Genomic DNA, 16,864 nt, shown 5'->3' with positions numbered 1-16,864 from the left:
TGCATATGCATATTGTTTGATGTTGTTGGTTTTTGTCAAATGTCCAATTTCATCTATTCTTTGAAGAAACATTCATCAAGTGATTTCATCGTTAACGCTCAGCTTCACTATTCCCGATTATTTTTTTTTATGGCTAAGGACTATGTACCTTTTTTTGTTTCAATGCTAAATATAGAGAAATTTCATAGGAATTCCACAGCCTTTCTTTTACCGTGTACTCTTATATTTGTCAATTATTTACTTAGTATACTGGGAATTACTGCAATCAGTTCTATCAATGATGTTCCTTTAAATAAAGATGACAAAAAAATATTACTGAAAACAAGTACACATATTGACCTATTCAAGTACACCTTCTATGGTGCGTTCGACTTTAGTGACAATGCACGAGGTAATATCACAGGCACTTGTCTCAGTGCTGTAGGTATTATGGATTGTACGGGGTTTTTGTTTCACTAATAATCGACGTTTCCCTTTGGTAAGTACAACACGTCTCTTTCACTCGGTAAACTATTTTACTTTTTTATGCTATTGCAATTTGAAAAGGGGTCATGCATGCACCTTCACTGACTTTTGATCATTAAACAGAAACTTTCGCGACATTGTCTATGATATTTTTTGTACTGATGTACACACAGTGTACAAGCGGACAGTGACACAAAACGGAAGTTGCTGATCTGTCCGACGGCGATCGGCTCGTTGTTTTTCAAAAAAATATAGAATATCAACACAAAGTGTCCCATAATGGATTGTTCAGCAGCTCAAGGTAAGTGAATAACTACAATGATGTATTTTTGACCATTTAAAGCTTATTTTATGCTTTTAGCATCAACCGTCTTTTTAAAATAACTCCTGATCATGAAGAGGGGTCAGAATTTTGCGATTTTTCGAGTCATAAATCTTAACAAAACTCCGAAAATTCAAACATTTTCAAGATTTTTAATCGATACATAGTTGAATAATCATATTCCGCATACACACACAAAAGTTTGGTTCATTTTTTTTTATTATATTGTCACAATTGAATCTTTTCTATTCAAAGTGTACTGTCCGCCTCGTTGCCACCGTATGTTTTCATACTGTCCGATTCGTTGGTCATATTCATGATCGATATCTTAAGCAAAAGTAAGATTGAAACATGCAATTTATCCACATTCATGACCGATTTCCTAGGAAATATCAACATTTATAAAATGTTACTGATTATTACATATAAAAAGCATTGTTAATGCATGCACATGAAAATTTAATATACGTTTCTCTAGTTTGTTTTAGGAAAATGGGGCACGTAGGTGATTTTTATGGTATATTTATTCATACATTCATGTGGAACATTGTTATTTTTATCACTCAAAAACATAAATAGGGGTAATAACTTTTCATGAAAAATACAACCATGCAACAAAAGTTATTTCTAGGCCTTTTATAGCTGACTATGCGGTATGGGCTTTGCTCATTGTTGAAGGCCGTACGGTGACCTATAGTTGTTCATTTCTGTGTCATTTAATTTGTTCTCTTGTTTAGAGTTGTCTCATTGGCAATTACACCAAATCTTCTTTTTTATATTTATAAACGTTTGACACAGAAAATCAAAACAATAGTTTCTTACACCCAGTTTGCGTCTTATTTCACCAATAATCAAACAAATCTCATGGCTTGGAATTCAAGTAAAAAAGAATCAATTGAAAAGTTACGGTGTACTTGAATGGTCCATGAGTTTGTTTTCCTATTGCCTTAGTAGAGGTAAGAATACTTATATACACACATTTAACATGAAGTATGCGGTGAAGCCTTTCTTGTTAAATTTTTTATCATAACTTGCATTTATTCTGTATGAGTTATTATTCAATTCTTATATGTACAAATCATCGATTAAATAAATTAATATGAATACATTCACGTTACTTAATACATGTATTTGTAATCGCTTAGGCAGTTGCGGATCCAGGCGGTCGGGGGTCCGGGGTTGGGAACCCTAGTTAGAATCTAACAACAAGGTCCGCAAACGATGAATACGAGCAGCAGACATGAGTAAAGGTTCTGGAAGAGTGACCAATGTCCCCCTTTAATTGACACGAGATCCAAGCTGAATATATAATCTATAAATATTTTCCATATATAATCATAGACAGTATCTGTGTTGAATAAAGTTTAAATGTGGATAAATTGCATGTTTCAATCTTACTTTTGCTTAAGATATCGATCATGAATATGACCAACGAATCGGACAGTATGAAAACATACGGTGGCAACGAGGCGGACAGTACACTTTGAATAGAAAAGATTCAATTGTGACAATATAATAAAAAAAAATGAACCAAACTTTTGTGTGTGTATGCGGAATATGATTATTCAACTATGTATCGATTAAAAATCTTGAAAATGTTTGAATTTTCGGAGTTTTGTTAAGATTTATGACTCGAAAAATCGCAAAATTCTGACCCCTCTTCATGATCAGGAGTTATTTTAAAAAGACGGTTGATGCTAAAAGCATAAAATAAGCTTTAAATGGTCAAAAATACATCATTGTAGTTATTCACTTACCTTGAGCTGCTGAACAATCCATTATGGGACACTTTGTGTTGATATTCTATATTTTTTTGAAAAACAACGAGCCGATCGCCGTCGGACAGATCAGCAACTTCCGTTTTGTGTCACTGTCCGCTTGTACACTGTGGTACAGGGGTTTGTTTGGTGGGTCAGATGAGATTCTACTGTCAAAAGTCGGTCGCTATCACTGTGACTTGTTAAGTGGGTTCAGAGACATATATGTCTACACAGGCAAGTGCTTGTACTACGATCAGTAATATGCCAGTTGTATTTTAAAAGAAGAAAAAAGTGCGTCAACTAGCTATTGAGCATCATTTCATGTCGACCCTTTGGCTAAAATGGCTGAATTTTCACCTCAAAATTTACTCTGAGTACAGACATACCTGTGCATCTGGAAAAGATTTAAGGCATAGCATGCCCTAGATAAATAAATTTTAAATACTAGTATACCAATTTAAGTAGCCTTTTTACCTTCTCTAATAAAACACAGTTCAATTTCTTTTGTTTTATTTCAACTGGGTATCCGCCATTGGCAGTAAAACCTTTTTTGACCAATTACATAAGATCTTAAAGACTTTTGAATTAGTTTTTTAATTGAGATATTATGAAACATGAATGTGTCCATAGTACACGGATGCCTTATCCGCACTATCATTTTCTATGTTCAGTGGACCGTTAAAAATTGGGTAAATACTCTAATTTGGCATTAAAATTAGAAAGATCATATCATAGAGAGCATGTGGCCTAAGTTTCAAGTTGATTTAACTTCAACTTCATCATATTTAAACATATAATTGAAATTCAGATATATATGTTCGTATATGTGTATTTAACAACTGTCAGTTCCACAATGCCATCAAATCAAGGATTTAGTGTTTCTTGTGATCTGTTAAACTTTTAGGATCTTCTTGTGTAAGCCGATTGTGACAAATGGTTGTAATTATACTGAGTGCCAATGAAAACGCAACACTTTTGTTTTTCAAAAAAGTCTGATAATTTTTATTTATTTTATATTAGAACTTTGTAAAGTTGGTTGAAAATGACTTTAAAGACAATTGTCGACAACTTTAGGGTTGGGTGATTTTTGGAACAAATGCAAAGTAAGGGTTATTTTGAACGGACATAAACCAAGTTCACCGCTTTTCAACATACGCACTATTTTCACGATTTTGTCATTTAAAGCTTGGCTAATGTCATGAATTTTCCCGTCCTTATTGTAAGGAAACTGCAATAAACGTCTGAGTAAATGCCAGGACTTTCTGACAACCAGCGACATGCAGTTTCGGGCATGATCCAATGAAGCCTTTCACAGCATACAATAACCCAAATCATCCACAAATTCAACAAAAATGGATCAGTTAATGATAAGCCACATCCCGGGGTTCAAAAAGCAAGAAACGCTCAGCAAAACCGATACATTTGGTCTTTAGCATATCCGATATCGACTCTGATGGATGTCCAAAGGTCACGTGAGTTCAATGGTGGTCACGGTAGATCCTATGGAGCAATTTCAGTAAAGCACCATTTGCGCAGAAATTCAACGCTTAAAGAGGACCACAGTCGACATCTAAACGGCTGTCTGGTGTAAACATCGAATTCTGTAGACCAAAAATCATTCATTATGTACCAAAAATCATCAGTGGTGGTTACATAGACGTTTGGCACCAGCCTTGGCCAAAAGTCGTGCGTTTCGCCAGATTTAGGTCCGATAGAGCAAATTTTGCATCAGATTTGACATGGTTTAGACGATGAAAACCACCACCAATATCATAAAGTCAGCTTGAGTTTGCTTTACAGGACAAGTGGAATAACATTCCTCGAGATCACATTAAACGTCCGGGATGATCAATTCTACGGCGCTGTCGAGATTGCGCTGCACAACGGGGTTGTAACATTTTTAGTTAGGACTGTGATTTGATGATTCGACATTGGATGTTTCGTTTATCTATTGCGCCCGAAAGATGACAATGGAACATTTTTGTTTGATATCGATCTATTGTTAGAATTGTTAATTTTCAAGAACAATTCAGTTTGAAAGATTATGATTTCTAATATAAATTTTATTTTTGAAAAACCAAGTGTTGCGTTTTCATTGGCACTCAGTATATAATTAGCACTTGATAGATGGACAAAAACATAATGCAAAAAATATATCAAAACAATATTTGAAAAAAGAATTTAATTTTAATAATATATATGTTAACACAATAATTGATGTCTTCCATTGTTTTTAAGAGATCCATCAGTTCAGTATAGTCGACCATATTGTTCCTTCAGGTCACAAATTTAATATATCCTTGATCATAGTATATATACAAATAACAATAAATAACTCGTAGTAAAATATAAAGATTCTGCCTTGTAGAATCAAATAACTGCACCATACAAATAAAATTGGCATAGGTCCTTCTAAAAAGTACCACAGTGATTTGCCAAAAAGCACTTAAAATACAAAAGTATGCTTTATTGATGATCATAGGTCACTGGTAAAAATGCTGTTGTTCCTTTTGGCTCTGGATTTCAGTAAGTGTAATGTCAACGGATTTCATTCCAAGTTTCCATAAATGTCTCTTGAGTTTATGTATTCTGAGACAATCTCGTACAAATATTCGTACTGCTCCTAGAATGAAATAAAAAAATATTTTTTAATATTTCAAATATTAAAGCAAGTAATAAATTTTAGTCAAAATAAAACAGACAGTAAATATTTACACACGAAATAACATTTACGTAAATAAATTCAAAGGGAGAAAAGCTTCTCATAGAAATAACTGCATCTTTGGGAATGGGAAAAAAAACACAAATATTCAAAAATGTATTTTTTATTAATTCAGTAGGTGAATAAAGGCAAGACTTACAGTTGAATTTATGAACTGTTCCCGTCTTGATTGTATTTTCTGAACGGCATGATAAACATCAACTTCCTGTTTCAACCGAAGATTGTCTAGGATAAGACTAATGCCACAGTACAGTCCACTGCAATTGGCGCCATTCCTGAAATAGAGATAATTTAATTAATTATTCAATATGTGTTTCTATTTGATTTAAACATTATTACTTTCTGTTTCCTGCATAAAAACGAGAAATAATCACCAACAATGCAAAGTCAGATATAGCTACATTTCAAAATAGTAAACTAATAGATATGCTTTTATGAGGAAAACAAAATTAAATTTAGTATACCACGCATTGGTTGTGATGGAATATTGTCTTCAGTATAATGAGCAGACAAAAAAAATCGAATCCAAGTTATTGTTTGGAAGACATAATTTCAACATTTCTCTGTTGGGTGATACGCTCCCTCTCTCCAGTGATGCTTGATAGCAAGTTTTTTTTTTCAATTTCAGCCATGGCGTTGTTTATGGTTTATGACTACTGAGTCGTTTCTTCTTTCTTATTTCTTGAGTATGTGGTAGATTTGGAAGGTTCAAAATGCATGTTAGCCAAATAGTCTTAGAAAAACTTACATGCACTGGACCACGACGGTGTCTGATCCAATCTCATGTTTCCACCTCTCGACTGTATCTAGAAGGGATAGCAGTGAGTGTTTAGATATCGGTAGTTTCGAGTTAACAGGCCACTTCGTAAAATGGAATGACCGCACAGTTCTTGGGTCACCATAATTCTGAAAGGAAAACATATAAAAATATTTAACGAAAAGTCCCCTTTATCCCGAAATCTTCAAATATTACTTCAATAACAGGGCTTAGAAACACCAACTATCAAGGACTGTATTATAGTTCAATGATATGTTCCATACCTCATTCTGGTTAACGGTGATGTCTAAGACTTATCCAAAACTTTGATCCCCAAGTTAAGATTATTAAAAACGATCTTTATCATGATTGAGAAATATGTAAACCACGAACAAGCTTAGACGTTCACAATTTACAATACTTTTTAAGTTATATCACCCAAATATTCTTTCTTTTGAAAGAATGATGATCATTTATTCGATCTGTTCTAAAAATCTAAAAATTTGAGACCATTTTGTTTTGTTTTGAGAATAGACCAGATGCATGCAAATAACTTGATAAATTGATTAATTAAAATGTTGATGCAAGAGATGAAAATATCAAAATACATAAAAAAAAACATGTTAAAAAAAACATGTTGATATTATCTTTCATTCAGGAGCAAAACAAAAGAACTTACTCTTTTTAACATTGAAAATGTTCTCTGGGTAAAACTGTCATGAATATCAGAAACCGATTCAGTTTTTATCTTCAAAGGTCCGTATGAAACCGATTCTCCCTCTGATGGCCACCATACACCAGTTTCCTTAAAAAAAATAATCAAAATGATAATTTGAAATCCATAGCAAATAGCAGAATATCAGCTAGGTATCAGGAAAGGCTCAAAGGAAAAACAGTTACACTAACAGACATCGTTCATAGATCAAATCCACTTAAAATAATGTCACTTAGCTCTAGAAAAAACAATTTTTAAGAGTATGGTCAAGCAAGTTTGAAAATATTCTTTCAGTTAATCTCTACATATCCTATGTTCACGAAATAATAAGCTCTATATATCTTATATTCACAAAAATGTATATGTTCTAAGATTTTTAAGGGGGAATGAGTGCTATCTAAAATGAGAAAAAAAATCTTGCACTTAAGCATGAACCAATTATCATGATGTTGGTGTGAATACCTTATATTAAATTGCATTTGTATGAAGACATGACTTGACGAAAGGCATATGGGAGATCTAAGACACTTGCATTCATGTCTGATGGTTCTCTAGGTGCAAAAGATTTTTTTATAGAAGAATTGAATATGACTTATTTATTTAATCCACCATTTTCTACATAGGAAAAGCCCGTACTAAAGCAGGAATATGACAGTTGTTGTCCATTCGTTTGATGTGTTTAAGCTTTTGATTTTTCCATTTGATAAGGGACTTTCCGTTTTGAACCCCCCCCCCCCCCCCCCCCCCGAGTTCATTACTTTTGTGATTTTACTTTTCCTTTTTTTGTTTTCCACATGTTTATGTTTGTTATATACTTACTTCCTGTTCTTCGTCCAAGAGATTTAAGGATACAATAGTTTTACATTCATGGTCAAATAATAATCTCCAAAAATCTACAACCGTGTTAACAAGTGGTGTCTGTGTAACTATATAATATCCACCCCTGGAATAGGACTGAAAATGAAATAAGAAAGAATCACTTTTAACAGAGTTTTTTCTCTGCTGAAAAAGGCAATACAAAAAAAATGACATGCATATTAAATTATATATACATAATATGAGTCTATCTAAACATATCTTTTTAATCTCCTTTGCCAAACTACCCCAAAAGTATTAAAGTTTGATTTGTTTTATCCCTAAACTATGTGTTTATTCCAAAATGTGTAGCGTACCTTTCATCTGAAATATGAATGTATCTTTATACCAGAATGCAGCAAGCACAGATTGTCATCCACAACCTGATTATGAATATTGCATTTAATAACTTATATAGATTACATAATACTCACCGGTAAAATAACCCCATTTATATAGTCATTTGTGCCAGGTATATGAGTGCTCAGAAACGGTCGATACCTGTCAACTAAACAAAAAGACAAAATCTTTTAGCAAATGAAATAAATACAATTGCATCTGTTTGCATTTGTCTTCACTGTTAAAGAACCTTAATTTTAACACAGATAACCAACACAGTTATTTTTAAAAGTATGTTGCAAGTAATAGCCAAAATTGGATACCACAGAAAATATTACATATATTCCTTCATACATATAGCTCTGCAAAAGAGATATTTTGCTCTTGCAATGAACACATACTCTTCTGCGATGGAAGAGGAGTTTTTTGCTATTCAATAATGTCCTAATTGATACAAATGATGAGGATTAAAAAATCAAAGTAAGTACAAGTCGAACTTATTTGGCAATGTCTAATAGGCAAACGTATCTGTTGAATAGTGTATGGCATACAAAGTTTAGGATTCGTATTAAACTAAATGAACTTTTTTGATAAATTTCACATTTCGCAACGATCGATGCATAATCATTTGAAAAGTAAAATAAAAAAAGTATCGAACTTCAAGGAATTTTAAAAAAGAAAGTTCCTAATTAAATGGCAGAATTAAAATCTTAAGCACATCAAACTAGTGGATTACAACTGTCATATTCCTGACTTCGTACAGGCATTTTCTTATGTAGAAAATGGTGGATTAAACGGTACTAAACATAACCATTTTGGGCGCTTACCTGGCAACACGTCTAAGGCTCTGTTTTTCTGAATATTGTCCTGGCAGAGAGAAGCACTACATTCGGGATTAGAATGACTCGGTTTGATGTCCGTTAATTGCTGAAAATGATAGACATAAAGTAAAGTGCATGGAATAAGTCCAGCTCGATGAATTAAGGAGTTTTGCTAAATATAAAATAACCATACATTGTCTCGAAATATCAATGTTATTTGTACAAGGCTTAGAAACAGGTAGAAAGCGAGGCTGTGCCGATCATTTATACCTGTTTCGAGCCGAGTACAAATAACATTGATATTTCGAGACAATGTATGGTTATTCTGTATATCCTGCAACTCTAAGACATTATTAAATGTGCGAGTCTTTCAAGCAAAACGTGTGTTGTCATGGTATAAAAGACATATTCTGGTATTTGCGATTGACGGAATACTAGTAGTAAAGAGTATTTATTATTTTTTTGTAAAGGAACAGATGTTATACAGCGTTGTTCATAGATCCAGAGTTACTTTAGTAATGATTTATAAATATATGTTTACAGTGTTCCCTGCCGTCTCCAGGTAATATACAAAGTCCGTGTTTTGGTATGGGAAAATTCCAAAATCGCTTTTAATATATTTTAACAAGTTTTACATCGTTTTGCAGACTATTAATTTCAAAGTGACATAACAATGATAATAGTTTACCTTGAACTCGTCCTTCAAAAGATATTTGTTGTCATGTTTTATTTCTTCATACTTTTTAGTGAATTCTGTTCGATTAATTGACGTGTGTCTATAATTGAACGCTTCCAACAAAGCCACATGTAGAAGTCTGTACTGTTCCTGTAAAAAAAACAAAAAGATTTCACAACTGAATTTGCATTATTAAGAAACTTAATTCAAACGAATTTCCCTCTACATGTTGTAATTATATTATTAAAAATAGGAAAGAGTATGGCAGGTCTGACAAGGAAAAACATAATAAGTCTAAACGCAAGATAAGTATAAAAAAGAAAGCTATTTTAATAATTTGTTGAAAAGATTCCTTATGGGTTTAATTTTACAGCTACAAGTACAGTAGGTACTTACCACGTTTTGGACCATGGTCATTCTACATTCTCTCATTTTCCGGACAAAGTCTTGAATGTCCACATGTGTAGATTTCGTACCATATTTAAACAGAGCGTCCAAACCGATAAAAGTGCCTGTTCTACCAACTCCAGCACTGAAATGTGCAATAAGTAGGAAACAAAATTAAAAGTTGTTTGATGAAATGAGTTCTGTCACGTTTAATAATAACATTAACAATTTCAAAACCTTAAAAAGATATTTACAATCCAGAGGAATGGAATCAATTGTTAAATCTGTTTTATCTGACTACGGAACTATGGAGGACAATCTATAAGAAAATTACCTGCAGTGTACAAGTAGTGGCCCCCTTTGAGGAGATTTTGTAGACATGACTTTTCTATGAAACTCCACAAGTTCCATTGTATCTGGTATACCGTGATCTGGCCATCCAGTGAAATGATACTGAATCACCTTCCGTGTCTCTGATGTCTGCAACATTAATGAATATATAATAATTCTAAGTACGGATATTGTCAGTATCAATGAATTGAGACATAAAACATTACAAAGGAATATACGTTATGCTCTTGCATGTACACTCTATATAGAATTATTTAACTGGGCTGTTTTCCTAACAGAAAAAACAAAAACTGACACCTATGGACGGTCATTCTTCACAAAGACCACCAGGGATTAGAATAACTTAAACAACTTGGGGATTCAGAGCTTCTGAAAGCAGGTTCTGAAAGGAAGAAAACAGCAAAGCCTGCATATAGTTTTAATTGTAAATTATGAGAAGAAACGACGGAAATTTTCAGATTTCCGGTAAATACCACGAACTGGTGGAACGATTCATGCGTCAATACCTAATCCTCACTAGCAATATGTTTTCGCGATTTTATATCTTGAGATACCAGAACAGTCGTTTGTTATGTTATTTTACCGATTGTTTTCTTTTCTGTGACAGTTTGACCAAGTATAAATTCGCATAGCCGATGATGCTACTTAGTAGGAGACCTTTACCAAGATGACTAGATCTGTTTCACTCCTTTCCGGATTCACCAAGTCTTTATTTGTTTCATTGATTTTTTACTTCATTCATCGATACATGCGATTTGAATATCGATAAACTACTGTTCATCTGTTGACTTTATATAAAAAAAATTACCAAAGCTATAGAAACATCTTATTTTTATAGATTATGTTCTCTCATAAAACAAAATTAATAATCTGACGAGGCTGTTCATTGTCAGATTTGATAGGAAATCACACTCAATGGTTTGAATGGATTTAAGATTGTTCAAAGTTCGCGGTAAACGGTGCGCGTACACTGTCTTAGCTACAAAGATTCCGAAGGGTAAAGTTGAGGTAATCCCGTTAGACTTTAGGCGGACATCATCATGATTTTGGATGAACTACATTGAATATCTGTGTCCAAGATATCCAGACATGTTCCAGTTATCGCAGCCATAATCATGTCCTATTTTCCTCGATTGTGGCATCTTGGATTGCGACTTGCAACCGAATGTATAAATACAGGCAATAGTAGTATACTGCTGTTCAAAAGTCATAAATCGATTTAGAGAAAACAAATCAACACAGAGGGAAACACATCAACTATAAGAATGGAAACAACGGAAGAACAGAAACACTGAAGTGCAAACAAAAACTGACGCCAATGCAACATACATAGAAACAACTATTTGATAACATATTCATGACTTGAAACAGGACATTTTAAGAAAAACAATGGTGGATTGAACCTGGTTTAATTGCTTGCAAAAAATAGATAGCAAAATCTCTCGCTTATATGACAATTTTAAAAATACAAGCATTTAAGATAATCAAGCTGACGATGCAATTAGAGGAGCATTATTTCCTTACTATCCGGAGCATGTAAGATCATCACCGATTTCATAGGCTTCGTGTTGCTAAGTCTTAAGTTGTCTTCATATTATTGTATAGACTATTGTTTGTTTAATCGTTTTTGTATATTTTTATTTACTTGTGATTTTTTATTGCCTCCTTGGTATCTTGTTTTCACAGTATTGATTGTACTTACCTTAACATTACCGACAGTCATATGTCGTACAGTATATGTGCTCATTTGTTTGCATTCATCTAATGATATCAAGACCTCACAGTACCTCAATGGCTTAGTTTCAGGCCAGTATTTTTCACATTTAACCTGTAAAAGAGAATAATTTTAAATATGTTTTTTCTGAATTATTTTGCCAATTTGGCAAACACAAATCAATCATGATATTGAATAGTGCACAACATATGAAATGCATTTCCAAATGTTTCCAAGAATAAAAATATAGGAACTTCGGTATTAGCTCAATTATCTTATCTGTTGATACCACTCATAAATTATTCATTATCTGTTAACAATTACAACCATATTTATTCAACCTTACTGAGGTCTTTTTTATTATTATTATTATTATAATGCACATTTTTCATTATTTGGGCTGTATTTTAAAAATACCTTTCCATCTTCATAAACATTTGCCAGCATAACTACGAGTCCAACCTTCTCCTGCCAAATCATCCTCCAGAAATCACGAACAGTCAGACGATTGGGACCTGAGTTTAGAAAATCTTTTAGTTAATTCGTTTCCTCTTAAAAAATTAATCGGTTTTGTTTTGTTTTCTTCTGCGTTGGTATTCGTACTCGAATTACAATTCTTTTTTTCTTTTCTTTTTTTTTTTTTTTTTTTTTATAAAAGATGAATATAAAAACCTTTTTTGTTGGTTAAATTTTTCGGTTAAATTGCCTTCTCTCAGATTATAGTTATATTTGAATAAAATCATATCAAAGGTTTCTTTTAATATATACAAAATTCAAAGTGTATATGTGAAAACAAAGTTTTTACTTATATTCTACAAATAAATTAAATTATGTTATTTGCCTTCTTCAAAAATATATACAATGAAACAAATGAAATCAAACGTTTTTTTGTCTCATTATAAGAAGCATATATCACATATATAAGCTCTATTAGAACACATAAATGAAAGGAATAGTATACCTTGAGCTGCTATATATACTTTTCTCGATTCAACACTCTGAAATTGAAATTACAAATATTTGATTTTCTCTTCTTTTTCTTCTCGGAAGGTGTAATGCAAAGTCTTCAATTTAAATCTATGCAATTATAACTACCATGATATGAATACTCGTAGATACTGAAAGACAGTTCAGGTATTGTTAGTACTGATAAAGACAATATTCAAAGAATTTAATACAATGTTCAATTTCTTTCAGAATACTTCAATATAATGACAATATAAGGATAACAGAAACGATCAGCATACGTAGTTCAGGTAAGAATAAATATTGTTTTGTTTAGACAATTGAAATCAAGGTAAGAGGTGATATTTATGTTGCGTTCGATGCTAGTTATATACTAACAATTATTGCACATGTGAAAAAGTTTTGAAGCAAACTTATTTCTTCAAGGATTTGTATACAAATCCTTGCTTATTTGTACGTTTTTTTTTATAATGAAAAATAGAATAACGAGAATGGATAACAACGTCCTACGTTAACACTTTATACAAAATTTCCAGGGTGCATTGAAATATGCATTGTCAGTATTTCTTGAGGGATATAACTTATTAAGACACCTTGTAAAAACTTACATCAATAAAGTTAGCATTAATGTAATCCGATTCAGCTTCCCCGTGCAATGGTTTTAAAGCTACTCTGGAGTGGTCATCTGCAACAAACACAGTTGAGTTTATACGGAAACGATATTTGAAAGTGATGCAATGAAACATCCAAGAGAAAAGGAGTTCTAACTGTTCTTTTTGTAAAAGTACTTTTCCTTGAGTCTCGATATTATTTTAGAAAAATAGAAAAAATATGTAAGGATGGCATATACTTGCATGAACTATTAATTTATTGATGTTGACAATTCTTTTGTATGAATAACCTTTGACGTATTTGGCACAACTTTTTTGGAATTTTTGATCCTCAATGCTCTTCAACTTTGTACTTGTTTGGCTTTATATAATATTTTGATATGAGCGTCACTGATGAGTCTTATGTAGACAAAACGCGCGTCTGGCGTACTAAATTATAATCCTGGTACCTTTGATAACTGTTTACACCACTGGATCGATGCCACTGCTGGTGGACGTTTCGTCCACAAGGGTTTCACCAGCCCAGTAGTCAACACTTTGGTGTTGACATGAATATCAATAATGTGGTCATTTTAATAAATTTCATGTTTACAAAACTTTATATTTTTCGAAAAACTAAGGATTTTCTTATCTCAGGCATAGATTACCCTAGCCGTATTTGGCATAACTTTTTTGGAATTTTGGATCCTCAATGCTCTTCAACTTTGTACTTGTTTGGCTTTATCAATATTTTGATATGAGCATCACTGATGAGTCTTATGTAGACGAAACGCGCGTCTGGCGTACAAAATTATAATCATGGTACCTTTGATAACTATTATGATTATGGTTATGTTAAGTTCAAATATAAAAGGAATGAATATCAAAGAATAAAAACGTATGTTTTACTAATGACTTAACTTACATGGAAACGTTGTCAGAAAGCGGTTTTTAGCTTTGTTTTCTGCTTTTTGTCCTGCCTTGTGTGGAAAAACAGGAACATCATTACGTAAGTCCTGAAATTAATTAAAGATACATGAAACTATACTGACTCTACTAACCTGCAAGAATAATGAAAATATTACTGCAGTAGTTTCCTTAGATTTGCTGTTAATAGCATGTAACAATCTTTGGAAACAATAAATTTTTCTACCTCTAGTATAGACGAATTTAACCTGTTTTGGCACTTTTTGCATTTTCGTTGTTTTCAATGCTCTTTAACCTGGTAATCGATCAAATAACGGTTTATCATGCGCCCCTGATAATCGTTGTGTTATCTCGTCTGGTGTAAAAGATGGACGAAAGATACCAAAGGGACAGTATAAGTATTGTAGTAGTGTCATTTTTACGTCTATTAAATAATAGTAAAAATATCTTTAAAGTTCTGAAATTAATTGTATTTATTATAACGTTTAACTTTAGAATTTTGATAAAGGAATATTATTATTTAAATCAAATCTACACTTTACTTTTTATATTGAGTTCATGAATATTCAAAAGGTTCTTACTTTAAATTACGTATTTGATTGGTTATTGTGATTTCGCGGTCAATTTATATTTTGTATTGACCAGGTATATTTTGCACGGGAACTTGAAAATTACAGACGCATGGTATTGTATCCCGAATTATTACCTGTTATGTTTTCATTCATTGTGGACACAACATATTACATATTGATGTAAGTTAACTTCTTTATTATATTATTAATATTTGCACATGTAAATGACAAATTTAGCAAAGTTTGTATTATATGATTGCGTTCTCCTTGTAAAGTTTGTTTATTACATAAGTATGATAGATGTACCCGAGAATCTTTTATTTAGCTTCGTGCTACATGTATTTTATTATCTACCGTTAATTTGTCACGATAGAACAATATATTTGCTTAGCTATTTGATTATTGACACAGATAATTGATATTTCATAAATGGCGGCATATTAGACAAAATAAGGAAAAGTGATAAAGTTGATATTTATTAGTACACTTATATTATACATTGAAATGATAGAAGTCTAGCTATGAATGAACTTGAGTTATTTTGTCATATTGTATATTTTAATATTTTACTAGTCCGAATATTTATGATTGCATTTTGGTTTTAGGACTCCATTGATGTAATTATATAAAGAATGTATTAGTGAACTGTGCCTTGTCCTTGCCAGTAAAAACTCACTCCACAAGTGGTAAGAGTCAATCTATTTTTAACTATGTAATGTTGTAAACAAGACGTTATGGATTATTTCCCCTTTAAATATGCGGTTTTAAGCATATTTAATATATTGGCTTAATTAGTCTTTATGAGAATAGTATTTACAATTCGACGATTGTTGTAACGTAATTGTATGTAAAGAACAAACAATATATTATGTTCCGATTAGTTTAATGTTTCATTTGCAGTTTTAAGTTTAGTTTTGTACCGTACACATAGTAAACCAGTAAACACTATATAGTATATTATTTACGATCGGGTTACATTTTTGTATAGTGTATCACAATGAGAAGTTAAAGTACACGTGACATCAGCTCACTGATTGTCTATTATATGTGTTCGTAGAATAGTACACAGTATTAAAGTGCATTGTATTAAACCATTACTATATGTGATAATGTGTAATTTAAGATACTTGTGTTTTATAATAGAACTGTTATTTATAATTGTGATATTGTTATTTCAGAGTTTATTTTTATACTACTGGTATAATAAATCATCCGAACCCTAAACAGAGTTGGTTATTACTTGACCCCAAGAATTGACCCTGTTACAGTATCAATATTGGTGACTTTTGAACATACTTTGAAACCCAAAATAATTTCCAATGGATGTAGTTTACAAAACCAATTAGTAAACCATTGTGTTGTATGCCCAGTTTCCACATTGGGTTTAGATAGCGTCCTTGATACATTCCTGTTATTTTCTATATCGAATTCAATCACATATTTGAGTGAATATGATAAGATTTGCAGAAAGCAAGATCTATTAAAAAAGAGTTCTAGAAACTATTACAGCGTGGGAGAAAATTAAGGAGCTTTACCGTGATACAGATGAAAAAGATGATACTTATACAAATACAAAACTTTTGATTACTGTCTGACATCTACAGTTTAAATTCTGAACCAATTTTATGCTTTAATATAAATTAAATTACCTCAAATTCATTTTTGTATCTGGACGAATCACTTTCCAGTCTACGTAAATGTTCTTTCATACTAGAAACAGGGATGCCACGTGCCTCCCTTCCAACGTTGTAATAATCATTGTCTATATCACCATTTGTCATTTCTAGTTGTACTTCTGGTTCGGTTTCTATTTCAAAATGAAAGGTTTATAATGTTAAAGCAGCGACTCGTTGATATGCATCTTATGAATCTAATTTACATCAATGGCATTAACGTACATTTTGTTTTACATTTTGAACTCATCT

The 16,864-nt window shown here is 32.2% G+C and overlaps 1 protein-coding gene and 2 long non-coding RNA genes across 4 annotated transcripts in view; 2 read left to right on the top strand and 1 right to left on the bottom strand.

Annotated features, from left to right (window-relative positions):
* Window positions 1–371: 371 nt before the first annotated feature.
* The window catches only part of LOC139511520 (uncharacterized), a 24,306-nt gene continuing 7,813 nt past the window's right edge, over window positions 372–16,864 (top strand). Inside the window, exons 1-2 of the long non-coding RNA XR_011662038.1 lie at window positions 372–478; window positions 13,082–13,140. This is a non-coding gene — a long non-coding RNA (uncharacterized lncRNA). The remainder of the gene's footprint in view (window positions 479–13,081; window positions 13,141–16,864) is intronic.
* LOC139511499 (receptor-type tyrosine-protein phosphatase alpha-like) overlaps window positions 4,719–16,864 on the bottom strand; it is a 24,900-nt gene continuing 12,754 nt past the window's right edge. For both annotated transcript variants that reach the window (XM_071298292.1, XM_071298300.1), the window contains 16 exons: window positions 16,589–16,746; window positions 14,366–14,456; window positions 13,459–13,535; window positions 12,846–12,882; window positions 12,302–12,399; window positions 11,873–11,998; window positions 10,154–10,299; window positions 9,829–9,964; window positions 9,445–9,582; window positions 8,763–8,862; window positions 8,031–8,104; window positions 7,561–7,695; window positions 6,706–6,831; window positions 6,018–6,175; window positions 5,409–5,544; window positions 4,719–5,170 (listed from right to left, as the gene is read on the bottom strand). In XM_071298292.1, coding sequence (XP_071154393.1) covers window positions 5,096–5,170; window positions 5,409–5,544; window positions 6,018–6,175; window positions 6,706–6,831; window positions 7,561–7,695; window positions 8,031–8,104; window positions 8,763–8,862; window positions 9,445–9,582; window positions 9,829–9,964; window positions 10,154–10,299; window positions 11,873–11,998; window positions 12,302–12,399; window positions 12,846–12,882; window positions 13,459–13,535; window positions 14,366–14,456; window positions 16,589–16,746 — 1,811 coding nt within the window. In that variant the 3' untranslated portion in view covers window positions 4,719–5,095. The remainder of the gene's footprint in view (window positions 5,171–5,408; window positions 5,545–6,017; window positions 6,176–6,705; window positions 6,832–7,560; window positions 7,696–8,030; window positions 8,105–8,762; window positions 8,863–9,444; window positions 9,583–9,828; window positions 9,965–10,153; window positions 10,300–11,872; window positions 11,999–12,301; window positions 12,400–12,845; window positions 12,883–13,458; window positions 13,536–14,365; window positions 14,457–16,588; window positions 16,747–16,864) is intronic.
* LOC139511513 (uncharacterized) lies at window positions 15,026–16,206 on the top strand. Its single transcript, XR_011662036.1, has 3 exons — window positions 15,026–15,119; window positions 15,545–15,625; window positions 16,118–16,206. It is a non-coding gene; the product is annotated as an uncharacterized lncRNA (long non-coding RNA).

This window comes from Mytilus edulis, chromosome 1 (genome assembly GCF_963676685.1).
Source record: "Mytilus edulis chromosome 1, xbMytEdul2.2, whole genome shotgun sequence".
In the NCBI taxonomy this organism is placed as follows: Eukaryota; Metazoa; Mollusca; class Bivalvia; order Mytilida; family Mytilidae; genus Mytilus; species Mytilus edulis.
The sequence above is the reverse complement of the archived record's forward strand: the minus strand, read 5'-3'. Positions and strand labels throughout refer to the sequence as shown.